This window comes from Otolemur garnettii, unplaced genomic scaffold (genome assembly GCF_000181295.1).
Source record: "Otolemur garnettii isolate 467f Iridium unplaced genomic scaffold, OtoGar3 scaffold00202, whole genome shotgun sequence".
Classification (NCBI taxonomy): domain Eukaryota; kingdom Metazoa; phylum Chordata; class Mammalia; order Primates; family Galagidae; genus Otolemur; species Otolemur garnettii.
Genome location: NW_003852597.1, coordinates 1,147,986 through 1,175,265, shown reverse-complemented (window position 1 = coordinate 1,175,265; position 27,280 = coordinate 1,147,986). Strand labels below are relative to the sequence as shown.

The following is a 27,280-nucleotide window of genomic DNA, read 5'->3' as shown; positions in this document are numbered from 1 at the left end:
CAAATATCAGTTTCCTCATGTCAAACAACAAAGATCAGTCTAGAAAAGAAATGTAATCAACAGAGGGGAGAGGAAAATAAGACAGAATGAGGGTGGGGAGGCTTCAGGACTGAGCCTAAACACTCCTTTGGATTTCTTCCCCTACCACCCCCGCTCAGCTTTCCTCCTACAGCTGTACCTGTTGCTGCTGCTCAGAGGGAGCTCAGCCTCCACTGTTCTATCTGCAAGACACCTCTGCTCTTGCCAGTCTTCTCTTGCCACCCAGACCCTCCTGCCTCTCCATTAATCCTTCCTTCCACAGTTCACTCAGTGTTAGTCAGCCAGCCATTTATCTGTTTGAACAGTCTAAACCTCTCTGGTATATTGAAGGTTGGTCCTAGCAGATCCAGAACCAAACTCCTAACAATTTTTGGGGGGAGAAGGGTCATGTCATTCTCTAGCCCTTGCCTTTCCGTAGAGACCTGGCAGTCACTCTCACAACTGTCACCTTCAATGACAGCTAGGGTATCCGGTTAACCTCCCTGAAAATGCCTCAGAGCCTCAGCTCACATATTTCCACTTTGACCTTCACCTTTTTACCCACACTTTATTGGCTAAAATGCTCTTAAATTTCTTCTAGCCTTTGTAGTCTCACTTACAGCATCCCAATAAGACTATCTAACCTGACTATGAGAAACAGCTTATAACCGATACAGATAATCCAACTAATTGAATGGTGAAACATTTGCCAGGTTCAAAGTCTTCATTTGCCCTCTCCCTCATTTTCAACATTCCCATAAACAAGCCTGCAATCAAGGTCAGTTTTTCAGACTTAAAGCAACCATTCCAGCTTCCTCTATGAGCCCCTTCTTTTATCCCTGCTATAACAGTTCTGAGAGGCCCCTCCAGTCTCCTGAATTTCTTACACTGCACAGCCTATACAACCCATCCCCCACATGAGCAGCATTGATCTCACCCATCCTCTGTGCCCCACTGTCCCAAGAACCTACTTACATAATGCTAGTTGTCATTCTGCCTAAGGGTTGTTACCTTATACATTTACCCTGCTTGACTATGAGCTCCTTGAGGGTAGGGACCATCTCTTCCTCATCTTCAAATGCCCAGCATCTAACACTGAGCTTGAAGTTACTATCCAAAGAGTAAAAAGAGGCCTTTTCCTGGCCTCTAAGGTGGTTACAATGAGGTCCTCCCCATTCCTTTGGGGACTTAGTTGGTTTTGTCATGTCCAACAAAAACTTTAAAAGGTGACTCAGTGTCACTGTTATTTTACAGTCCCTGATTTCATTCACCATTTATCAATGGCCCTATTCTTTAGAGCTCTTCCCCACCAACAACCTTAGCCCAGTGCCTAACTAAATCTGCATTCCAACAGCTGTCTCAGCCCTGGGGAGGCAACCAAGGTAATAAGAGGCTGGAGGGAGGTGTTTCCTGATTTGCACTAAATTATGTGGTGATTTTGTTACCAGTGACCCAGTGCTCCCCAAGGAAAGTTCCCGGTTACCCCCAGGTAACTTCATAGTCCAACTACATACCACAGCAGCTTAAAGGCATAAACTCTGGGGAAGGTAGAGAAGCAGTCTGAATAGAGCAAATAAATCTGCTTCTATCGCGCTCCTACTATGCCAAACACAAGAAGCAGTATCACCATGCATCAGTGCTCCAATCCCCGAGATGTATATTTTACTTCTACATTGCTATGTCTGCTCCAAATAAAGAAGGATCCTTTGGCTTTCACATAAAGTTATACTCCAGCAAAGACCAGGACAGAGCTAATGCTTGTTCCCCTTCAAGAAGCTCTAGTGAGGAGCCACAGCAAGAGTCAGGGGGAGGCCCATCCCTATGAGAGACCACCAGGAAGCAGCAGCCTGTGGAGGAAGACTGCTTTGGAAAAGGGAGAGAGAAGCACCACATTTATGGAGGCAGCCATGAAAAGGACAAAAGGGCATAGTGGGCTGCCCCATCCCCACCACCACCACTGGCCACCAACAGAGAAATTCATTTTAGTGACCCTGAAAGAAGCGATGTGTTAAGGCAGAGATATAACTACAAAGAAAGGCAATAATTGGACTGATGGGCAGGGGGGAAATTATTCCAGGAGTCAGAAGCCTGTGCAAGAACACTTACGGCTCACATAGTCATCATAACTCAGCCCCCTCAAGCATTTTGTGCTCTGCTTATGGTGTTAACTTTAATGTCTTAACATATAACACCATCCACACTAACACAAAATACTACACACGCCAGATGAGGCTGAGTTATAGTTGCTGTGGGAAACATAACTTTGAATTTCCTGATTTTGGTGCATTTAATCTCAACCATAATGTTACATTAACGTCGGTTTTGCATTTCATTTCCCAGTTTAGAAGAATAGCGTCAGTGCCTTCGCCTGTCTGTACAGAAAAAATTGCACGCTGACTGGGGCCACAGCAGAGGGACCACAATCCAATGAGTAGGCTCTCTCGGGCTAAATGCCTGGCCGAACCCCTCCCACTTAGAGGAGCTGCAACCAAGGCAAGTGAATGGGGAGTGAACAATGGATTTCTTCTCTAGGAAAATGCCTTTCCGTCCACTTGGAGATGACAGAAACCAAGAACAGAGAGAAGGAAAAGAAGCTAAATAAGGAGCAAAGAGTAATGGGGAGGGGAGTCAAGGGGATTCCTACCTTTCAATCTTGAATGCAAGAAAAAGGAATATAGTTTGCTTTGTAGGGATCTTAACCAATTTACTGTAAAGTTTTCCGAAATGTCTCTTTCACGCAAGACTAATAAGATGTGCCAGCTCTAGGTCATAATGAAATCCTCCAAATGTCTCTCTTCTATATTATTCCTTCTCCTCTGTCACCATCAACCCTCTCCCTACCTTACCCTTCAAAAATAGCTTAGCATCTGGACAATTTTCTATAAAAGAGAAACTCCTTTACTCATAGTTCTAACTCAAAATGCAGATGGAGTCTCTTCAAGGTTTCCATGAAAAGAAAAGAAAAAAGCCCATGTGGACAAAGACCAAACACTAGAAAACCTCAACCCCAAAGGTCATTTTTCTCCATAGTTATGGGCACTGGAATACAGATGAGAAAGCAAATAGTCAGCAGGGCTACTGCAGAGCAGCGAGAAAAAGACTACCCAGGAGCCTGATGGATGGCCAGAGAGAACAGGGGCGGGAGGGTAGGCAGCAGCAGGACAGCAGCTCCCAGGATGTGGTGAGTTGGGCTGCCCCCTCCCTCCTGGCCCTCCAGACAGCCAAGGTTACTTCTTCCTCCCCCATGTGCTGTGGCCTATACCTCATTTTCCTCACTTACATTTGCTTTGGTCTCTTTTGAACACTGAGGTGGTGAAAGAACTTGCCCCAAGGTTAAAGATGCACAATTAAAGATCCCACCAAAGCTTTCAGGCTGCTCTCTGGGCCTCAGGGTCAAAACAACCACCATTTGATGCACATCCACACCAAAATGAACAACGTGAACTCCTGCAAGCAAAGACAAAGGAGCCAGATTCTCCTAAACCAGATAAAAATCTACTCCTAATTCACAAAACAATTCCTAAAACAAGAAAGGAACCACATTCCTAAAATTTAGAGCCTCTAAAACATTATAAACCATCTAAATTAATGTTTAAGTGAAAAAGTTTCCACATGAAAAAAAGTCAACTATTCAACCAATATGTATCATGTTAATCAGAACTGAAACATGTAAAACATATGAATGCAAAAACCAGAACACGAAAGAAAGCCTATTACTGGCAAACCCATGTCTCCAGTTTCACCTGCCTGAATGAAGTATAAAAATAAACAGCAAAAATGATGAAAAAGGAAAATACCACGTTTTACCATGTTTATAACCAATATTGTTACTCACCCAAGTACAAAAGAGCTTATACCTGTTAGTTTTTCATGATGGCATTCCTTTAGGATAGTCCCAATAAGCAGACTCAGGGACTTCGGAAAACCTGAGACAGAAGAGAGAAATGAGCCTCCAAATAGGCCCTGGCCCAAAACTGTTTCTGCCTCCTATACACTTAAAAGGTATAAAACATTCTCATAAGAAACAGAAGTATACTATATAGAGGTCTTGGGTATTGAAAGTTCCTGGAAGCTAGTTAGGAGAGCTAGGATGGTTCTCATTCACAACTCGAGCTCTACGCCCAGGACGCATGCACGCAGACCCTACCCATGAAGAATCTCTGTCAAGTGGACAGTCAAGCCATACCACAAAAGCACTCGGAAAGGCTGAACTAACTTGCCCCCCTTTTATTCTAGTCCTTTACTTTCTATTCTAGAAGTTCATTCTCATGCCAAATCCCAACCTTTCTTGCTTCCACTTATATTCATTTCATTTTTGTCTTTATTAAAATGAAGAGTGAGTTATTGTATTCCTTGGAACTACTCCCCACATACGAATTTATTTAGCCTGGACAAAAAAATCAGTCACCAAAACTATATTCAATTTATTTTTGTTCTTACCAAGTCTCATTTTCGTGCCTCTAATGATTTTTTTTTCCTTCTCATCCTGTACTTTTCCAATTTCTCTACTTCCCTGTTACCAGAAGACCTAAATAAGGCTCAGCACCTATAGCTCAAGTGGCTAGGGCACCAGCCACATACACCAGAGCTCACAAGTTTGAATCTAGCCCAGCTCACCAAACAATGTGACAACTACAACCAAAAAATAGTCAGATGTTGTAGCAAGCACCTGTAGTCCCAGCTACTTGGGAGGCTAAGGCAAGAGAATTGCTTAAACCCAAGAGTTGGAGGTTGTTGTGAGCTGTGACGCCATAGCACTCTACCCAGGGCGAAAGCTTAAGACTCTGTCTCAAAAAACAAAAAAAGAAGACCTAAATAGCACAGAGGCTCTCTAATGAGAACCTAACCTACAATAACTTCAATGGAAGGATGCTATCCTATCTGGGACTGATGACATCTCCAATCCATCTTCCAAGCTTCCTCTAAATACCACCCCCTTGCACAAAAAAAGGAGACTTTTAAGTTACAACAAACATCAAATCTCAAGCTGCCCGCCCCTTTCCTGCGGGTGGTTTGATGGCTAGTCCAACACAGACGTGTAGCCCCAAACTCACCTTCCCACTTGTTGATCACAGTATCGTGGAGGCTTAATGAAGTTGAGATGTATTACATTTATCACTTGCCCTAGATCTACTCAAATCCATCACTATGTCACAGCAAGAACTTAGATTGATCTGACAGGATTTGCTCTTCTTCACAAACCCATGTAAGTTATTACTCAGTATCCTACGCTTTTCTAGCTGTTTGCTGATTGATTATCTGACGATCAGGTCAAGTATCTTCTCTAGAATCACAGTAAACTAACGGGTCTATAATTTCCAAGATCATTTGTATTCTCCTTTTAAAGATAAGCAAGACAGCAAATGCTTCTTCCTAAGTTCTCTAAAGCAACAGCTAACGCTATGCTAATAATGAACCAGGGCAGCCAATTCTTTAAATGCCCTTGGAATCACATCATCAGGGTTCATTGATTCTGGAGATAATCTATAATCAGGCCCAGATCCTGGTAAACAGCATGGAGCCCTAACTCAAGCCCTAGATTGAAAGAACTTTGTGCCTAAGTCTAAGAAGGCAGTTGGTAATACAAATGTTTTTAACCTGTACTGCAATGTATCTTTAGCACTATGATAAATAAATAAATAAATACAATGCCCTTGAAAGAGAGATGAAAGGTGACACTGCCAGACCAAACTGAGACATAAATCCTGCAGGCTTCACCTTCAGGAACATTGGCAGGACCCTCTCCAGGACAAGAACAGAGCTATATAATTATCTGAACTTATAATCTAACTGAAAAGGTAAGACACACACATACACAAGCACATGCCAGGAAGTGAAAAGCAGTAAATGCCATAATGGGGGTGCCAAGCAGTTATGAGGGTTCTGAAGAGGGATGAATCATATGCAATAGAAATGTGTTAGATTTTATCTAACATGTCCCACTAGGGCTTACTCAGTGACTGAAATTTACTTCAGTAGGGAAATAAGGCATGTAGGGATACGGATCTCTAATTCCCAATCTGAGTAAAATCTACATAATCAAAATTCCCAACCCACTACTCATGCTCCCTACCATGTTAGAGAAATTCCAATAGTTTGGTGAGGCAGAGAAGACTCTGTAGCACAGGGAGGAACAAGAGGCCGAGAAAGTAAGTATGACTTAGGTGGCACCTTAGCTGCACTTCCTTTCAGCCAAAGTTCCTTCCCTTAGGACATTCTCCTTACCTAGCTCCTGTCTTCTTAGCCTTAGTAGGCCTTATTCCAATGCCCCAAAGGCAGACCATTGCATTAAGGAAGAATAGGAAAAAGCAGAGGAGAAAGGAAACAAAGTTGTAGAGGCTTTAGGTAAAATAATCTACCATTCTACAGACAGACCCTTTCCTGGAAAAAACCGATCATGAGAAATGAACCCAGTTTATCTCTGAATAGACCCCACTCATCCCCACTTCCCAACTGCTCTATGCTGAGGTCCTCTTCTTCCCCTCCTTAATACTGAATGCTGCTCCCAAAGCAACAAGTCTGTATGTCATGAAACTACACACCCTACTAGCCCTGAGGGAAAAGTTACAGATCCAGAGCCAGGCATACCTTGGCATCTGCACTAGAATTGAGCTGCCACATCCAGCCCCTAACCACTCCCTCAAAGCAAACACTTAGCACTTTGATATCGCCTACCTTAGGTGCCTCTTAGCTGCTAATCCCAGCTCTGAACACAGTGGATGACTGAGGAAAAAAAGCAAGCAAAGAAACCATCCTTTCCACAGACCAACAGTACTTCTTCAGGTTACCTAACACTACATAACAAAATATCCCCAAACTTGCACCTTAAAACACCAATAATCATTTGTTATGTCTAGAAGTTCTTGTGAGACAGGTATTTGGGCGTGGCTCGACTGGCTGGTCTGGTTGAGGGTCTCTCCTGAGGTTAAAGTCAGATATCCACTGGGGCTACAGTCACCTGAAGGCCTGACTGGGGCTGATGGATTCACTTCCAGGATAGCTCATTAGACAAGGGTAAAGTTGGTACTGCCTTTTGACTTTTGGCTAAGAACTTCAGTTCCCTGAACACACATGGCTCTCCATAGGACTGCTTCAGTATCCTTGCAGCATGGCAAGGCACTTCCCCCAGGGCAAGTGATCCAAAAAGAGCAAGGCAGAGCGGAACCTGTGGCTCAGTGAGTAGGGTGCCGACCCCATATACCTAGGGTGGTGGGTTCAAACCCAGCCCTGGCCAACTGCAATAAAAAAATAGCCAGGTGTCATGGCGGGCGCCTGTAGTCCCAGCTACTCGGGAGGCTGAGGCAAGAGAATCACCTAAGCCCAAGAGCTGGAGGTTGCTGTGAGCTATGATGCCACAGCACTCTACCCAGGTTGACAAAATGAGAATCTGTCTTTAAAAAAAAAAAAAAAGACCAAAAGAACAAGGCAGAATGCAATACTTTTTTATAACTTAGCCTTAGAAATCACACATTATTTCTTCCACTATATTCCATTAGTTCCTCAGATCTCTGTCTGAATCAGTGTGGGAAGGGAACTACAAGCATGTGAATATCAGGAGGTAAGGATCACTAAGGTCATCACAGTACTCCTTAAAAGAACAAGTAGTAGTGACAGGAGAAGGGAGGAGAGAAGAAAACAGAGAGAGAAATGATAGGAGAGAAGGAAATATTTTGATTTCCAAAAGCTGAGACCAGAGAAAAACAATGTGCCCAATTCTCCCCAGAGGCTTCTCAGGCCTACCTTACCCTCGCAAACTTAAACCAAGTTCTGCTTCCTAGGCAGGAACTCCAAATGAGTAGCTAAAAGCCAAGAAGATATGACAAAGCTCCTTTGGGTTCCAGGAAGCAAGACTATCCTCCCTCCCTCCTTGCCCACCCCGCCTTTTCTAAAGCAATGATACAACAGTTACCTGAGGATGAATCTGTGGCTTGTCGCACGTGGCCTCAAAGTCCAGCACTAAAAAGTAGTGATACCTCTGGGGAGGGAAGGACACCATTGCCGCCATGGATGCGCCAAAGCCGTGGGCCGCCAGCTTTCTGGTGGATATGGAGCAGAACTCCGGAACACCACAGGGAGAAAATAAGTGGGAGCCCAGCACTTTTCTTGCTCTTGAAAGTAAATACGAAGAAAATCGAGCTGCTCCAGTCTGTAAAGGTGCTAGCATTGAACATCCAGAAGCATCTAAAACTTAGGGGAGGAAAGTTAAGAAAAAAAAAAAAGAGAACAGAGATCCTGGGTTACTCCCACCCACTGTGGTCCTGTTCTACCTACTCTTCAGGAATATCCAGGCAACATGAGCCACTCCCTCGTGTTTCTGGGCCCCTTTTCTAAATCATAGCTTTTGTTACTAAAGTTCAAGACGCTAATACCAGCACCTGCAGCATTATTACAGCTCTGAGTCTCCTGGATCATTCTCAAAACAACATGCAACACTGGCCTTCATCTTTAAACAGAGCTCTAAAGTTCAAAAGAGAAAAAAGAAAAATTTTGCAGCTACTTCTCAGGTGGCAACAGTTAACATTGAAGCTCTGGGTCCCAAAGCAACATGAGGTGACCAGTCGTAGAAGATAAATAGACACAGTAACACACCAGAAATGTCCAAGGTTCTCTCCTTAGCTCCATCAGGAGCCATTTGCCCCTGGCTTTCCTTTCTTGTCCAATTCTTGACATCTCTCCATACCGTCCTCTCTTCTCCCAAGGTGAAAGCAAACAAAGCCAATCACAGGGGAGTTTGCTCCCAACATTCTGGTGATTCCCCAACCCCCACACCAGTAAGTGGCACCCCCGGGGGAATGAACAGGGCCTGGAGAGCACAGCTGGCAAGGGCCTTAGGCCTTCTCATTTTCTACCTTTAGACTCACTTTGTATACAGAGGCCCTGAATGACTGCAGGACTTTTTAAATAGGGAAGAAAAAGAAAACCCAGATGTGGCAGTAACGGGAGCATTACTAAAAGTCTAGTAAAGTTTTCTGAGTGAACATGTGCAAAAAAAAAAAAAAGAAATTTGAATCATTTTTCTTTTAAGTTTTCCCTTTAAATTTGCAGAATCCCTGCTCCTCAGAGGGCTAATTAAATATAAAAATCAAAGCCTAAGTTTTACTCACAAATAACTCAAGCTTCCTTAAAAAGAACAAAGCAGCAATTTTCTGTCTTTCCCCCTTATACCCAACATTCAAATTTCCCTCTACTTTAATCCTCAAGCAAGAAATCTCACCACTAATACAGCAATGGCCAGTTTATGCTCTCTGAAGCCCCATTCCAAAAAAAGGCTTGCCTCTGAATGGCTGTGAGTAAACACTGGGCTCCCTCCATGTAGGGTGGAGGGATAAAACCTTGTAAAGTCCATAGCATTCAAAGGCAACAAGGTCACTACCACCTGAGCAGAAGTGAATAATGCCAAGTATCGCCTTTCTTTCAACCTCTCTCCTGACTCACTGAATAAACTACAGATCCGTGCCTGCATATTAGGATATATCCTAGCTTAGGTCCTCAATTTCGCTATCCTGATAGTGAGGTTTCAGGGAGATTCAGTAGCACTAAGACTGAAAATATTTCAAGGTCAGCAAGCACAGCACTTGTTTTCACCATTATTTTATAGCCTCACCAAAAATGCAGCCAGGCCCAGTAGACACAGGCTGGTTTGAGTTTCACTATGGAATTCCCAAAAAGGCAAAGGGCATAATATCCCTTTGAAAGCCAGAAGCTAATATAACTCTTTACATCACTCACTCCTAAATAGTACTGGAAGTATTGCTGAGATGGGAAAAACCAGGCTGTTCAAATCACCCATTCTGGTTTGGATCCTAAGTTACTCAAGGACTTGGAAATTCCTCTAATCCCACAAAGTCAAACCATGCATAACGATTTCTGGAAGTCTTAATGTTCTCCAATGTGTGTACAGTATGCATAGTACATAGTCAACCTGTTTGCCAAACATTACAGGAAATTAAGCACTGTGATTAAGGAGGCTTTACAAGTTTGAATCCTGTTTTCACCACTTATTAGCCATGGCACCTTAGGTAAGCTCTGTTCTTCAATTCCTCACCTATAAAATGACAGTAATAATAGCACCTATGCCCTAAGTGAGAATAAGATAACACATATAAAGCACTAAGAGCAGTGTCTAGCACATAAATATTAGCCTACTATTATTATTACTACTATTATCATATTAGGCTTTGCCTGCCTGGCTAAGCCTAGATCCCCATACTCTGGGGGTATAAACCCAATCAGTGCATAAGGCAATCTCAGAGAGTAACAATGATGTCTCCTGCATCTCTAAAATGTTCTTAACTTTCCATAGAATATACCATATATGCCCTACTCCCTTCATGGACAATGCACTGATAGCCAGTGGTCCTCTTTCCTGAAGGCCTGGATCTCACCTGATTTCACTTACATCAAAAAGCTCCTCTTATAGAAGTCTTGAGAGCAGACATTAGAAGGCCAGACCTCCAAACGCCCACAATCACTGGGTTCCACACTTCCCTTACTTCTAACAACCAAGTTCAGCTCAAGCAAGAAACAGAGTAACTCTTCTTCTTTCCTACCTGAAAAATTCAATCCTAAAGTCATTTAGTGCTGCTGAGGAAGGCAGGTATCTATACCAGTTGGAGTGAGGTGGCTGGAGGGGTGTGGAGGGAGGGTCAGAGCCCAGGCAGGGTGAGGGCATTCACATAGAGTGCAGAAGGTATGGTGTAGCATGTGGAAGCCAAGTGGGAGTGCACACAGCATCCATGTTGGAAGGAGTCTAATGTGGGGATTCATAGGCAAGATAAAAAAAAGTACTTGTGAGGAGTAAAGAGCAGTGACAGCAATGAGAGGGACTGATTAAAGAAGTGCATATATTAAAAGGATAACAGGAACCAGGTTTCTCACTGTTAGAGAAAGGAGTTAAAATATGGTCAGAGAAAATCTGTGTCATTGGATTGGAATAGGCAGGAAGAGTATGAACTCATCGTTTCCAATATAGACTTAGATATATAAATCTAAATGTAAATGTGAATATGAATATACACACACACAATAATATATACACACATGCATATACATTTTCTAACTCTGCCTAAGGAAGGGTCAGAGAGCAACCACACTCAATAGCAATGAGCATACTCAGCACCTAGTTGCCTTCTAAATAACTATTTCCCACTAAAAGAAATAGAGCTCCTTGGAGAAATGGCTGATTCTAGGGCTGTGGTAAGAATGTACAAAATGAGCCTGGAACATTTTATTGCACCAGAAAGCAAAGAAATGCCCAAAGAATCATGGGAACATATTAAAGGACACAGAAGGCACCATGAAGGTGGCCAATAAACAAGGACAGTAATAGACTATAATGCATTGAACAAAATACAAAACCATCAGTCCATAAAGAGATTAATTAAAGCTTAATGGGAGACATTTACATAGTTTCAAATTATCTCCCCACAAAATACTTCTTAAGTATAATAAGAAATAATTTTAGGGCAGTGCCTGTGGCTCAGTGAGTAGGGTGCCAGCTCCATATACTGAAGGTGGCGGGTTCAAACCCAGCCCCGGCCAAACTGCAACAAAAAAATAGCCAGGCGTTGTGGCAGGCGCCTGTAGTCCCAGCTACTTGGGAGGCTGAGGCAAGACAATCGCCTAAGCCCAGGTGTTGGAAGTTGCTGTGAGCTGTGTGACACCACGGCACTCTACCGAGGACAACACAATGAGACTTTGTCGCTATAAAAAAAAAAAAAAAAGAAAGAATTTTATAATGGAGAAGGCTGAAAAACATTACCTTAATACTTTATCACAATGAATATCATCAATAATGGGATAAATCAAAATTACACATGATCTAAAAGGATACAATGAGAAGAACAAAGTATCATTTTTGTGATAGCCCTATTGAAAATGCACAACCTAAATCTAACCATGAGAAAATGTCAGACAAATTCTAATTGAGGGACAATCTACACGATACGCAGCCTGGGAATGTTTACTGAGGAAAGTCTAAAGGAGACCAATGAGACTTGATAACTAAATGCAACCCATGATTCTAAATTGGATTATTTTACCACAGAGAACATTCCCAGGACAACTGAACAAAACCTGAATGGTGTCTGAGGATTAGAGAAAGGTAACATCTCAATGTTTATTCCCTGATGTTGAAGGCTGTGTTGTGGTTAGGTAGGAAAATGTCCTTGCTTGTAGGAAATACTGACAAAGTATTCAGGGTGATAGGACATCGGGTCAGCAGCTTAACCATTAAATGGTTCGAGGAAAAAGTATTTGTACTGTATTTCCAACTTTTATATAAATTAGGGATACTTCAAACATTTTAAAAATTATTTTTTAAAATCTAGGTGCAACATGGTTAAAGAGAATTTAAAAACAGAGAACAGATGGTATGTGAGGGAGAGATCTCCCTGTTGTATCCCAAGAAGATAGGTAGGCTACACACTCTTCTCTAGCAGGGAGGCAGGCAAAAACCAGCCCTCAAAGCATCTCTAAACCCAAATAGTTTCTCTCTACCTAGCTGAATCTCTATCAGAAGAGTGCCCACTCAGTGGCCCTCACTGGCACTCCCGCCACTATTTAGCCTCGATAGGAAACACCCATGTACCTCTACAGCAACAGCCAATCTGCCCTTGTACTCCCTGGCATCCTAAGGATTTCTCCTTTCTATTGATGCTTTATACTTTAAGCACAGGATTATAGAATATAAGTCTACAGCTTACAACATCAACTGGGACCAGAACTCAAAAGAAACAGTTTATGATTCTGTGTATTTTTACAAACTATCTTTCATCAGAGACCAAGATTTATACACATTTATTCTCAGACATCTTTTTCTTTCTCCTAGCAAATTAAAGGTAATAAACAGCCTGTAGCAAGGAGGAAAATCAATGTCTCTTCCCTTAAAATGAAGGGACCAGCCCCCCAATGGGAACTGGGGAGCGATAAATAGGAACTGCCATGGGGCCAGCCCAATTTGGAGAAACAGGCCTTCCCCCTAGCCCCTGGAGGACAGTATCTATGCAGAGTATTTACACAACAGACACCAATGGCTCCTCTGCAGCCATTACTGTCTATCAGGTAAATAACACATGTGCCAAAACACACATTTAATGAGGGGAATAATATGCCTTTATAAAAAGACTCAATCTGTATTTACCTGAGAGACCAAAGAAGCACCAAATCACCAGATTAGTTGAACCACAGAGGAGTTGTTCTGGTGTCTTGGGTAAATAGACATTTTACAGCCTCCATTACTGGAGGGAGGAAGGGAATGCAAAGGGAGGGGGTCATCCTTTAACCTCCACGCAGCAGGCCAGGGGTGCCTCAGTGATGGGAAAAGAAGAGGGCCCATATGAAACATACGGTCTATTCTACTCCCACCACACCTCCCCAGCCACATACATGTGGACCAGATTCAATCCATTCCATTAAAAGCCAGACTGGGAGGCAAGGGTACATTCCCCACAAATTCCAAGGTACAAGAAGCAGGTTGTGAGCCCAGCTGACAGGAAGTGCCTGGGACCACTATACTCATAGTTTCCTTAGTTCCCATCCCAGAGTCCCAATCTAACCTACACAACTTTCATAGTAGAAAGGAAGCAGAAACTCTAAAACTGGCTTTTCACCACCACGAAACAGTCTCCTCCTCTTTACAACCAGTTGCTGCCATGGCTTGTAGCTGTAGCTGCTTCTGCTCCAAGGCACAGCTAGGGAAAGCTCCCCCAACTCAGCAGCAGCTGCTAATCCCAAACTCCATGCAGAGCTAAAGTTACTACAGGCCTTCAGGAACACCAAATTCTGATGGCAACATCACAGGCTTGCTCTCAATTTTGGCCTGTCTCAGCAGCTCGAAGAAGCACATAAAAAGAGCCCATTGCTTGTGATTTGCCTACTCTTTGCTAAACTATCAGCCACTCCCAGTAGCTCAGGCAAACTCCTTCCAAGGGCCAAAGCCAGAGAACATCTTTTTCCAAGTCAATTGTGATCCCACTGCACACTAAGAGGACCAAGCCTTGTTTCCTAACACACTATAAATACCGTGTTTCCCCCTAAATAAGACCTACCCAAAAAATAAGCCCTAGCAGGATTTCTATGCATTTGTTAAATATAAGCCCTACCCCATAAGACCTATAGCCATGCCATGCATTTCGGGCGCAGAGCAGTAAGGAAGACTAGAATACCTTTTATCTGCCACAGCTCCTTTCTCCGAGCCCTTCGCACTTGGTGGGTGTGCATGTAGTAACCACGGTCACAAACATCCTATTGCGCACACGCGAATGGCTAGGGGAAAGGAGTTCACGCATCACTAGCGCCAGCCCCACCAACAAGGTCAGCTCCCCTGTCAGGTTCCAGAAGATGATGACTTAACTGTATTTGAATAAATGTAGATTGTTGTATTATACTTTACAAAAATAAGATATCCCCTGAAAATAAGCCCTTAGTGTGTCTTCTTGAGAAAAAATAAATATAAGACAGTGTCTTATTTTCAGGGAAACACAGTAAGCTAGAGGTACAGGGAGGACAGGGTATGGTACTATCATCCCTTTAAGTTACCTCCCACTCTTGTAGACAGCATCTGACTCCAGAGAGAGACATCTAGAATTGTTAAATACTTCTATACTCCTGCTTCAAAGATGGAGAACTGGTATAGGAGCAAGGAGTCATATAATCTAGTGTAACGCACTGGTATTAGACAAATGTGGGTTCATATCCTGAGTCTACTATAAATTCTTTGTAATAATAGCTATAGTAATAATACCTGTATCTTTGGGGTTCAATTTAACCATACAATGTATATGAAGTGCTTTGCACAATGGTAAGTGCTTAAATGAAGGGAGCTACTGTTGTTAATATTTAAGAGAAAAGAGAAACCATTTTCTGAAAATCCACCACTAGCCAGGTACTATATTGGCCATTTACATACTTTATCTCATTTAATCCTCCCAACTATCAATACATGAGGAAACTAAGCCTGAGGTGCTTAGCTCTTTGGGGTCTTGGTCTCCACCATGTTTACTGGTCCCCATGACCAATTCCCCCATCAACCATAGAGCTAACAATGTGTATCAACTTCAGTTTTTCTTTGGAGGTAAAAAACTTTACTAAAAGTAACTCAACCTTAAGTAATAATTGTGTCCAAATCATCCCAATATATTCGTAACTATTTTATACTTTAAAAAGAAAAATTATACCCCTGAGCACAGAAGCAGAAACAGAAAGGAGTGCCCTGAATTAACACAACTTCAGCACAAGAACTAGAAGCTTCCTCTCAAATACAATTCCAGAGGAGCAAATCTTTCCATCTTAGAAGAGAAACTATAGGAGGCAGGTTACAACTAGCTCTCGCTCAGGTCCCCAAATTGATGTTTCCTTTTGTAAATCTGTTCCTTGGTGAGTGGTACTCCCTCTGTTTTGGAGTTCGCTTCCATTTTCTCGCCAGGCAAATTATTATTCTTTCAAAATCTAGCTCAAATAACCTCCATTTTAGTAGTGTCCTCTGATACCCCATAATAAAGTTAATTGATTAAGTGTGATCCAGTAGCAGACTTTATTCCTATTTCACTTTTATCTCCCTATGTTGTAACATTTCAAAGAGTTAGGGGAGATGATGGAAGACAGCCATAAAGGTGTATGTGTACATGTATGTAAAAAGCATATTTAGCATAATTCTTTGACGTGGTTTTTGTCAGACCTTTATTGCATTTTAAATTTTCAAATAGCATTAAAGAAGATCATGAAATTCATTTTTTTTCCTTTTTTATCTAAATGATGCATGAGTTTTAAAAGACTAAGAAACACTGAGCTAGATCCTTAAGAGCCAGGCCCACATTTTATTTATTTCTGTAGTCCCAGCACAGGACCAGGCACAAAGTATGAGTAAATGTTTGCTCAGCGAATTAATATACCCCATGTCATGATGCCAAGTGCTCTGGAATTAAAACATTGAAAGAACAGAGCAGGATTTAAGCACCAAACAAAGCTGCTTCTTTCTTTCTATCCTTCCTCCTAGCCTACTCCATTCTGTCCTCCTCGGTTAGAGAGAGAAAGAGAGAGAGAGAATTGCCCTCGTGCCAGAATACTATTAAAAGGATTAATTTAGGGACCGGTGTTTGGACTGTCACATCCAATCGCTACCCACAGATCTACAGCTTCCCAAATCAGGCTCATGCAAAGAAGAATCAATTGCAAGGACACAGAGGGTCTGAACAGGCATACTAATGGCCTCCTGAGGTGCCAGCGGCCAGCTCTGACACTCCCATAAATTATCTGCCTTTTGATTTTACCTGTAGCTGTGGGGCATGAGGCACAATTTTGAACATATCAAAGCAATCCCTCTAACCCAAAGCTCCCCAAGGAATGTCCCCTAAGAGGAAAGGGCTAAAAACAACGACCCAAAGGGAATCTGTGTCCCAACAGGTCTGGTCCTAGCAATCATCAATTAAAACCCAACAGAACCAAGTAGATAAAGCGGGACCCAAATCAAGCCCAGTAAATCCAGACAAGGCATGCCTTAGACTGCAGTTCTGCAATGACTATGCATCTCTCACTCAAGCGAAAAGAAATCACAGCAATAAACTAACCCAATTTCATCTGAAAGCAAATCTGCACTAGCTTTGACAGGCCCTCTCAACATGACCTCAGGCAACCCACTTAACCTTCCTGGGCCTCAGTTTCCTCACAGGGATAGCAAGGACAAGAATGCTGACCACCTGACCCACTTCCCAGAGCATTGGTGAAAAGTAATAAAAAACTTTCAAAAAAAAAAAAAAAAAACATCCAAGAAGCACTTCACAAAGATGTAGGGCCACATGAGTGGCAACACCAATAAATGACCCCAGACAGACAGAGAGGAATGACTGCTCACACTTTGGTGAATTTCTACTGAGAAGCTACTCACTCAATTCACATTACTGATGGTGCTAGGACTAAGGTCCACCCTGACAAAAGTTCTGGGACTCTGAATGGAACTCCTGCTGTCTGAAAATTTTCCATCATGAAGAGTGGTGCCTTGTTTTACTTGTTAATTCCTCCTTTCTGCCGGCTACCACTAACTACCAGGGTCTGTGTTTCTATCATATGGATACAATGACAAGTCACTTAACTATTGGCTGCTTTTAAAAAAATTATTGTGCAAAATATTAGTAGTAATAAAAGTTATCAAGACACTGTTCTAAGAGCTTTACTTACATTACCACTATTAAATCCTTTAACCAACCCTATTAAGTCCCATTATCTCCATTTTATAGATAGCACAGTGAAGCTCAGAGAGGTAAGTCACTTGCCCAATGCCATAGAAATACTGTCATCAGAAACCTGTAAGCTTCTCACCAGCAATGCAAGTATACCTGGGGTTGTAGGAAGAAGAGATAAAGGGAAAGAACAGACACAGGACTGTTGGGTCTAACCTACTCAATGGACATTCAACAAATACAGTAGTTTACTTGGGTCCTGCACCTGACATAATATGTGAATTGAGAGATATTTTCAAAACTGGGAAAGGTCACTGATCTGCTACAAGCAAGGAAAGGAGAAACTGAAAGGAGAAACTGAATAGAACATACAGGCAGTCGCCGAGTTACAAACATCCCATTTATGTACAACTAACACTTATGAACGGAGGTCATTATAGTAAGTCCCCAAGTTACAAACATCTGACTGATGTTAGATTTGCACTTACGAATGGAGGCTATTACAAGTAAAAAGTAAACGTACTTGTTCCAACTTACATACAAATTCAACTTAAGAATCAAGAGAACCTATCTTGTTCATAACCTTGGGACTGGTTGTAAATAGAATGAGGACAATTCCCTGGAAAGCCTAGGAAAATGGGTCATCCCATTTTCAAGAAGTTCAAAATAATGGACATTAAGCTATGAGCCCTAGAACTAAGGTCCCTTCTAGGGCTCCATTTTTATTCTATACTTTCTTCATTAGAATATACCTCCCGGCTCAGTGCCTGTGGCTCAAGTGGCTAAGGTGCCAGCCATGTACACCCAAGGTGGTGGGTTTGAATCCAGCCAGGGCCCGCCAAACAACGATGGCTGCAACCAAAAAATAGCCAGGTGTTGTGGCGGGTGCCTGTGGTCCCAGCTACTTGGGAGGCGGAGGCAGGAGACTCGCTTGAGCCCAGGAGTTGGAGGTTGCTGTGAGCTGAGATGTCACGGCACTCTACCCAGGGGGACAGCTTGAGGCTCCTGTCTCAAAAAAAAAAAAAAAAAAGAATATACTTCCCAAAACCTTTTAGTTCACTCTGTACCAACTTTCCCTCCCTCCATCATTTCCAGGCTGTAAAACAGGAGCTGGTATCTCCAAAAGATTCTTTGACAGACATCCTACAAGCTCTAGCAGATGGCCAGGAAGTTAGTAAAGAGAACCAATACACACATATATGCAAAGAGTCAGTTATACTCAATTTAAAGGGCCAAAATATTGCCACAAAAGAGGAAATATAAAATGCTATGCGTATAACTGCCATAGCCTCCTGACTGGTCTCACCTTCAATACTGTCTATCCCCTTTAATCTACTCTTTACACTGAATCAGAACACAAATCTGATTTGTCAGTGTGAAAAAACTAAAACACAAATCTAACGTTAATCTACTGTTTCAAACCTTTTAATGGCTTCTTACTGTTCTTAAATCTGATCCAAGGGTGAACAAACTATGATCCATGGGCGAAATCCATCTGGCACCTGATTTTTATAAAGTTTTATTGGAACACATCCGTGCTCATTCATTTTCATATCATCTATGGCTGCTTTCATGCATAACCACAGAGTAATTGTGATAGAGGCTTAGGAAGCCTAAATATTTACTATATTGTTCCTTACAGAAAGTTTGTAGACCCTTAATCTTTTTTCTACACTGCCCCCCCCCAAACAGATATAATCCTAAGAGTTTATAAAGTTCTGGCCTCTGCTTACCTTTTCTGCTTCATCTCTCCATATTCTCTGGTCCTATTCCCACTGAGCACTCTATTTCTCAAATTCAAGGAAGTTCTGACACTTGGTCCTTCATGTCTTTATCTAATTCTAGGTGAAGAGACTACTTCTTCAGTAAGGCTTCTCCTGTGCCCACAACTCTGGGCTAGTGACCCCTGTGAGTACTCCCAAAGAACCTACACAGTTCGCTCACTATAGCACTCTCAGAGGATATCATACCTGCCTTTTTATTATCTGTCTCTCTCATGAATTTGTAAGCTCTTGGATGTCAGGGACAGTGGCTATCTTGTTCACCACCACAATCCCAGGAACCATCAAAGTGTTTGGCCCTTAGTTACTGAACAAACAGCCTCCAAGTCTCTAGATATCAATCAGCAGAGTTGATCTCTTTAGCTAAACTCAATCCCTGTAAAATGGAGATAAGTTGAAATTAACTATCCACCCAAAGGTGACAGCCCAAATTAAATCAAGAACCCAAAGGCCTTGGGCAAATATATTATCAAAAGCCAAATAAACATGTTTCTTCCTATTGTTTTAAGATGTATATTTCTCAGGATAAAGAATGATTCTGGCTCTATGCTACCTAAAGTGGCTGCTTATGAGATCCATAAAGAAATCATGACAGAACTTCAGAATCTGGTTCCCCCACCTCCAACTCTTACCACTTCATAGACTTTGGGTAAGTTTCACTATGCTTTGAGCATGTTGAGCATTGCAGCTTTATCACAAGTAATCACAAAAAAATACAATCTGTACCATCCCCCACCCTCTACCCTCCAAGTCCAAATACTTAGAAGAAAGTCAAACCAAACTTGACCATGCAACAGGATGCTCACCTCTTCTTACTTCAAAGATGCCAAGACTGGCTGCTGGAGATGCTGAAGGTTCTGTGAGAGCTGGAATGCCCCAATGCTGTGGATAAATACACATCTCTGCAACAAGTCTATTTCAATACAAAGGATCAAAACCACATTAAGGATCATACTACATCTCAAAAGCCTAAACTCAAACTCTGGGATAACAGCTCTATCTATGTAGAAAGACAGTGCCCCTACAGAGATTTCAGAAGCTATTGGTACTATATTTGTTTTTGTAATTATTTTCATGTTCTCTAGTAGTATACTTTTCCTCCTAAAGAGGCTTACCTCCTAGAAACACTAAACATTTACCATATCTGAGCCTGGACTGAGAAAGACAGTCATAAAGTGGTAACTCTCTGGATGAGTTCAGAATCCTACCCTAGTCAAGGAAGAAAACACTGGTAAGGCTGACAATATTCAGAACTCTGGAATTAAGGCTGTACCAGGACTCATGGAGGGGTTGGCTTCTACAAATCCACAGGCCATATTGCAAATGGCCATACGGACCAGGAAATACTTTTAGGATACTTCTAAATCTGCCTCAAGTTCTAAAAAAAGTTAAGGTGACCCAAAGTCAAAACATGGATATCTATCATATTTATCAACTAATTTAGATATTCCAAAGGATTATGTTGCAGAGATACCCTTGTAAACTAGTGATGCTCTCTGCACAAAGAGACACCTAGGACTAGAACCAATATATTCCTGTCTAACATTCTACACACTTAAGACTTTATTCAACTCAGATCCCCTGGGAAAAGGCCACTCACCAATTTACCACAACACAAAGAAAACACTTTTCAAAATGAAAGGGAATAAAAGCACTTTTATTTGGAAATTTCAAGTTGGAAGGAGAGCTCTTAGCCAAGCTCTATGACCTAGCTAGCTGATTATTTACACGATCTTTGGGCAGGAATTGTTAATGAGCTTTTAATTTGGAGTGCTTAAGTTGCCAAAGTGCTCTGAGCTCCAATGAAGCACCACAGAATCCATAAAGGAAACCTTATCAATCACTTCCCAGCAGCTCCCTTCCCCCACCCTCCACCTCCTGATGAAAGGCAGCCAAGTGGGTTTCTAACCAAGACCACAGACACACATTAGCGAGTCACACTCCAAGTCCCTGTTTATAAATTGGCTTTTAAATGGTGGGGGATTCAAGTATAATATACTTAAGCTTTAAGCATGAACCCACTAAAACAAGACATGCTGTGTATGATAAAGTCAGAATAAAGCAGAATTTGATGAAGTCAATTTCTGGAAGAAATTCTACAATTGAAATCATTCAGCCAATCACAACCTACTATAGTTCAAAGACTATAGTCTTTAGCCAATGAGATTCGTGTTTTGCTGCCCTTCAGCTGGGAGACTGATGAAATATCTGACAAGAGTAAATACCACTAAGGTAGGCAGAGATCTATAGCAGAGGCAATGATGGCACTATTAGTTGCAAAATCCATCCCTAAGGACAAAATCCAAACCCCTACTGAGGGGGACTTACAGCCAGCACCTTCCAAGTCAAAAAGAAGCACTTCTATTTTTCAAGAACTCCCAGTCAAGCCTCAAACGAAGTTCATGCTTTTTTTTGTTTGTTGGACCTTTTTGTTTTTGTTTGCTAGACCATTTGCAGGAAAGGCAAACATAAAGCTAGTCAAATTAGGACCCTTATTCACTCTTTCCATCACTACTACCACTGCTTCAAATTTACAAAGAGATAAACTGCTAACCCTGAGTGTGTGCGTCTGTGTTGGGGAGGAGTAAAGGGAGTGCTCTATCTACAATCTTCTTGCTTCGTTCCTAGCCTCTGGGTCAAACCTCTCTTCTTCTCTAGTAGTCCCACCTACAAAGTCAGCCCCCTTAATCAACTCACCCGGTTTATCTCCAGAAGCCTTCCCCCTCTCCCCCTCCACCAGAACATTACTCAGATCATGCATCCAGGGTGAGCACATGGGCCAGTACCCACGCCGCACAAACCGTGCACACCGCGACCCTCACCACGCAAGCATTAAGTAGAGCCCAATCTGGGGGCCACTCATCATCACCCACCCCAGGGTGTTGCCCCCAACTCGGGCCCATCCAAGTCCAGGGAAGCGTAAGGGGAGGGGCAGGGGGCCAGGGGACCAGCCCTCCTTCCCAGGGCCGCCCCCGCCCCCCATCAGCTGCAGGAGAGGCTGTTGCCATGGCAACGCCCCCTCCTCGGGGCCAGCGCGGCAGGCTCCCTCCAGGTGTAGGCCCCGACGTCTCCCTCGGCCTCAGCAGGCGCTCAGGGCAGTTGGCGGCGGCGGACGCGGCCCGCACCGACTGCTGCGACGGCCAGGCAGAGGCAGGGCCAGCTCCGCCCGCTCCCCACCGCCCGTTCCCGGCCGCCTCAACAGCGGCAGCCAGCACCACGAGTCCACAACACACCGACTCACCTCCGCGCACTCTGACCCCGACCGACGCAAAGGATGGGCAGGCTCGCTGGCCAACCGCTGGGCACGGCGGCGGCCCCTTTGACCAATAGGCTGTGGTGGGGCGGGGTTTCTTGGCTCCAAAAGCTCACTCTCCCGCCGACATGCGCGCTAAGGAGTGTCAAGATGGTGACTCCCGTCTGCCGGCTTTATGGGACTTGTAGTTCTGAAGTTGCGCGTCCTCAGACGAGAAGGCGGGGCGAAGGGCACTTCCCCGTTGAGCCTAGAGGGACCCAGGTAGCCCCCCCTTCTAATATACCCGTGAGGTGACTATAGGTGCATAAGGTGACAGATTCTATTTAGACCATACATTCTCGTGATTCGTTCATTCAACAAGTAATTATCATCGATATCTCTCTGATGTGGGCCTGGGAAAGACCTGAGAGAAGGCGGGATTCAGGCTAAGAAGGAAATGCTTAGACTTCAGAAGGGTCTTTCTAAGGAAGCAGGAACTGATTTGTTCAGATCCATTCAGAGGAAACTTTAGGTTTAGAAGGATTCTGGCCACAGCTCTGGGAAGCTTCCACAGTTGGTCTTTCCAGTCAGGTGGAGAGAACTCAGACCAAAGACAGAGATGTGTTTTTTTCATCTTGGATATGCCTCTCTAGGAAGTCATGGGTACCAGTTTGTAAGTTGGAAAACCCCAGCCTTGGCCAAGCCAATGATGGCTTTGACAGCTTTCCAAACAGTCAGGACCCATCTTCTGGGCCCACTTTCAGTTACCAAGCCCCTCTGTGTACCATCTGCATGTTTTCACTTAAGACAATGACATCATTTGGGAGCCCTACCACCTCTGACAGCTGACCTTAAAATACTGGCTCCCGCCTAAATTTGCAAGTGCCTGGTAGTTCCCATTATCGAAAAATGCTTCCTTAATCCCACCCACGTGATAGGTTAGGCGATTCTACTACCTATCTACAGCATTTATCACATTGTTTTGTTATTGTCTCTTTCTTTGTTTTCTCTTCCCTAAGGCTGTAAGCTCCTTTATGAAAAGCATTATTTCCATATTGTTCATGCTACATTAGTAATATCCAGCACAGTACCCAGCATAAAGCAGGCCTGCAATAAATATTTGTGAACAAATGAGAGAACAAACAGTGACAAGGGCAGACTTTTTATCCTAAGATCACTGCAGTGGAGGTACATCTACCTATCCCCTGATTCTTGGAGCTAGAACTGGGTCTTCCTCCTCTTGCCTAGTCATAAACCCCAGTTGATCAATCAATCTGCATATATTTATAGCTTCTCTTTTAAGTGTCAGGTACTGTTTCTGTTGCTAAGGAACCAGTGATGAACAAGACACACAAAACCTGGACTTTCAGAGTGTTTAAATTTGAGAGCAAATGGGAGCAGAAGAGTGCACAATAAACTATTAAGTAAGTAAATATAGAAATAAGACAAATAAGAGGCAAGGAGATAATTTTGTTATATCCTGAGTTCTGGTCTGAGAATAGGGCATAGCCAACCTTCTTGGCCATAAGAATAAAGTAAATCTATACCATCTGGATTAAAGGCTTTATTTAATGTCCAGCCCACAAATCCTCCATAGAGACTTCCCCAAAATGTGCTCTTTCCTCCTTTGTGCTCTATGCTCAACTATACAGCTTCTAGACTTCACTCAACTGTAAGATCTTTTTGGAGAAAGATCTACAAAATCATTCAAATAATAGAACAGTTTAGGAGTTCAGTATACACTTCGTGCCTTACACTGCAGGCACGTCCCTCAACTCCTAAATCAGCTAACCCTCTAGCTGATTCCCTAGAAAACAGAACATTAGGCAAAGCTTATATGCTCGGACTTAGTTGGGGAGTATACTCCTGGGGCATCAAGAGTGAGTGGAGCAAGGTACAGTGGAGCACACCTATAGTCCCAGATACTGGGAAGGCGGGAGATTGAGACAGGAGGACCACAGTTCAAGGCCAACCTGGGCGACATAGTTCCTAACTCTTTTTTTTTTTTTTTTTTTTTTGATACAGAGCCTCAAGCTGTCACCCTGGGTAGAGTGCTGTGGCTTCATAGCTCACAGCAACCTCCAACTCCTGGACTCAAGCAATTCTCCTGCCTCCGCCTCCCAAGTAGCTGGGATTACAGGCACCTGCCACAATGCCTGGCTATTTTTTGGTTGCAGCCATCATTGTTTGGCGGGCCTGGGCTGGCTTCGAACCTGCCAGCTCAGGTGTATGTGGCTTGCGCCTTAGCTGCTTGAGCCACAGGCACCGAGCTGTCCCTAACTCTTAAAATAAATAAATCATATTTTAAAAGAGAGGGAGGGGGAAAAGAAAGTGACAGAGAGAAGGAGGAAGCAAAAATATGAGGCAATTATTACCAAGAAGTTGAGCAGAGCCTCAAACTATTTTCGGATTGCATGTGAAAACCCCACACTGTACCCTAGAAGTGCATTAATGTACATAGTTACCATTCAATTAAAAAAAAAAGAAGAAGATACAGTTAGTTGCCCTGTCATGCAGGATGTATTCTAGACAGATCCTGTAGAATCATCATGTCTCAGATGAGAAGCTCAGTGGTTCATCTGAGACTAGAAATGATGAGAGTAGTCAAAGTCTCTGGTTTGGTCACATTGGGTCCACTGCAGTCCCACCACAGTGGGCACATTGGAGACTGTATCACAACCCAGCTCTCATCTCAGGGGAGACTAAAATAACCAGATGTGTTAGTAAATGAGGTAGCAATGCAGCTGGGTTGTCCAATAAACAAACAGCCAATGCCCAAAGTGGGGACCTGGATGGGGCAAGGAGATATGAATCTTGGGAGGCAAGACCAAGATGACCTGCTCAGATGACCTGCTGAGTCCAGAGCACACACAGACCACCCTGGACAGACTCTTGGTGGCTGAGTTAAATGATGGAGTTAACGTGAATAGAAACCAAAAAGAATAGCTGGGCGTTGTGGCAGGTGCCTGTACTCCCAGCCACTCGGGACGCTGAGGCAAGAGAATTGCCTAAGCCCAGGAGTTGGACGTTGCTGTGAGCAGTCTGATGCCAAGGCACTCTACCGAGGGCAATAAAGTAAGACTCTGTCTCTAAAAAAAAAAAAAGAAAAAGAAAGAAAGAAACAAAAGAGAAGACCAATTTGGGTATTCTGCAACCCTGTCAAACCACACCAGGGAAAATTAGCGAAGTGGCCATCAAAGCTAGGACTCTAACCAGCAATCAAAGGGCAGAGAATGCAAGATCCAAGGACAGTGTGTGGCAGCCTCCAAACTTGGCACAACCCAGCCTGGCTCTGAAACCATTTTTATCTGTGAACCAGGAAAACAGATCCTGCCAATCTTAGTCCCTATAAGCTATGTAAGACAGCATAGGGAAGTTACCGCATAGGGAAGGAGTGTGGGCTCAGGGAGATCCTTGCAGGTTTGAGTTCTGGCTCCATCTGTGACCTTAGGCCAATCACATACCTCTCTGAGGTTTGGTTTCTTCATCTCTATAGTGAAGTTAATACTATTACCTACCTGTTATTAGAATTAATATCCAACTGCTTGGCATAGTACTTGGAATAAAGAGTTCAGTGAATAGTGGCTTTTACTATTATTCTCACCTTTACTCCATCCCTCTCTCTAACTCTTCTTCCCACCTCCTCATCCCCTCCTCCTCTAACCCACAGCCATCTTCTGCTACTTAAGGAGCAGAGAGGACTGGACCTGGTCATGCGTTCTTCTCCCTGCTCTCCCTAGGGCTGCTCCCACGAGCCTGAGCCATTCATCTCCCTGGTGACCTGAATCTGAACTAAGAGACAGATGAGGGGTGGCTGAGGCCAGGGTGGTAATGTGCTCCCTTATCTTCGTGCCCCTCACTGGGGCCTAGTTAATTTTCCCTTTGATTTTAATATAGATTTATTGAAAGTTTCAGTTATCAAAACAAACTGCAGCAGCAAATTGGTGTTCTTTGCAGGCCTACAAGTGCCTATAAAGCTGCCATGCTACAGAACGAATGGCGCTCTCCGGGAGGTCAGTCATGGCAACAGAAAGCCCCTGGGGACACACACACTGCAGTTTAATATTTTTCTTATTAGCCTTTTTCTTCTTGGCTATCTAAGCCTCCCCCTTAAATCGGAAATCAAATGGAGCCACCTGCCCAGGGAGGCCCTCTTCCCCAAGCTGCTCCACTCTCTGCCTACTCTCTGGCCCCTCTCTAGTCCTAGGGTCCTCATCTCAAATTCTCTAGCTTCCCCTTGCCTTGCCCACTAGCCCAGAGACAGTTGTGACATGCCCCAGATGTGTGATTCACAAGTATCATGAACCCCACAGCTCTGTCCCAACTGTACAAGGTCTTGCTTAAGCTGTCTGGCCTCGAGTCAGAGGCAAAGCATCTCTGGAAAAGATGGGGGCTTTGTGCTTCTTCCAGATCTGGTACTTAGAAATTAGCTAAGTTTGAAAGCAAGGGAGTTGCTTTCAAAAGGGTAGACAATCCTGTGAGGATCTATTGAACTCAACAGCAATAAAAAGGAATGATGACCCTACAGAGTGGGCAGGTTCTCCTTCCAGCCCAAGAATTGTCTGATTTCATTCTCGTATCCCCACTGCCATCCCTTATATGGCCTCTTCTCTCAGTCCCAGCTTGATTTTTGAGACCCTCCATTTTCTGGCCCTAATCTGCCTCTCTAAGGACCAGCCAAATTTCCTGCCTCTAGTGGCCCAGGGGATCCCATAGCTAGAACAGTTCCCTACCACCTCTAGCCTCTGGAATCAGTTCCATGGCCTAGTAACCTTGGGTGCACCATCATCCTCCATCAGTCTGATATGCAGCTGGGTTACTTCCATGTGTCACATCTCAATTCCCAACTTCCTTTCCTTGCTCAGATGCTAGCCTTGAATGCCCCTACCTAAGATGCTCAGTTCTTACAGTACCATGACAGCCTGAGAACACAGCACTCTCTTGCAAGGTAAGAAAAGGACCTCCACTCTCTCCCCCTCTCCCCACCTCTCTCCTCTGCCCTCTCTCTCTCTCTCTCTTCTCTTCCCCACTCTCTCCTCATCTCTCTCCCCTCTTTTCTCTCCTCTTTTGTCTTC

General features: G+C 43.5%; 1 protein-coding gene across 7 annotated transcripts in view; it reads right to left on the bottom strand.

Moving 5' to 3' along the window:
• ERI3 (ERI1 exoribonuclease family member 3) overlaps positions 1 to 26,954 on the bottom strand; it is a 148,804-nt gene extending 121,850 nt beyond the window's left edge. For 2 of the 7 annotated variants that reach the window (XM_012812328.2, XM_023507751.1), the window contains exons 1-3: positions 21,847 to 22,212; positions 19,780 to 19,855; positions 7,928 to 8,205 (exon numbers count right to left, since the gene is read on the bottom strand). In XM_012812328.2, the coding sequence (XP_012667782.2) occupies positions 7,928 to 8,205; positions 19,780 to 19,855; positions 21,847 to 21,981 (489 nt within the window). In that variant the 5' untranslated portion in view covers positions 21,982 to 22,212. Of the gene's footprint in view, positions 1 to 3,875; positions 3,945 to 7,927; positions 8,206 to 19,779; positions 22,229 to 26,941 lie in introns of those variants that run through there. The other 5 variants (XM_023507750.1, XM_003801198.3, XM_023507753.1 and 2 more) reach the window with 5 other exon arrangements.
• Between the last annotated feature and the right edge of the window lie 326 nt (positions 26,955 to 27,280).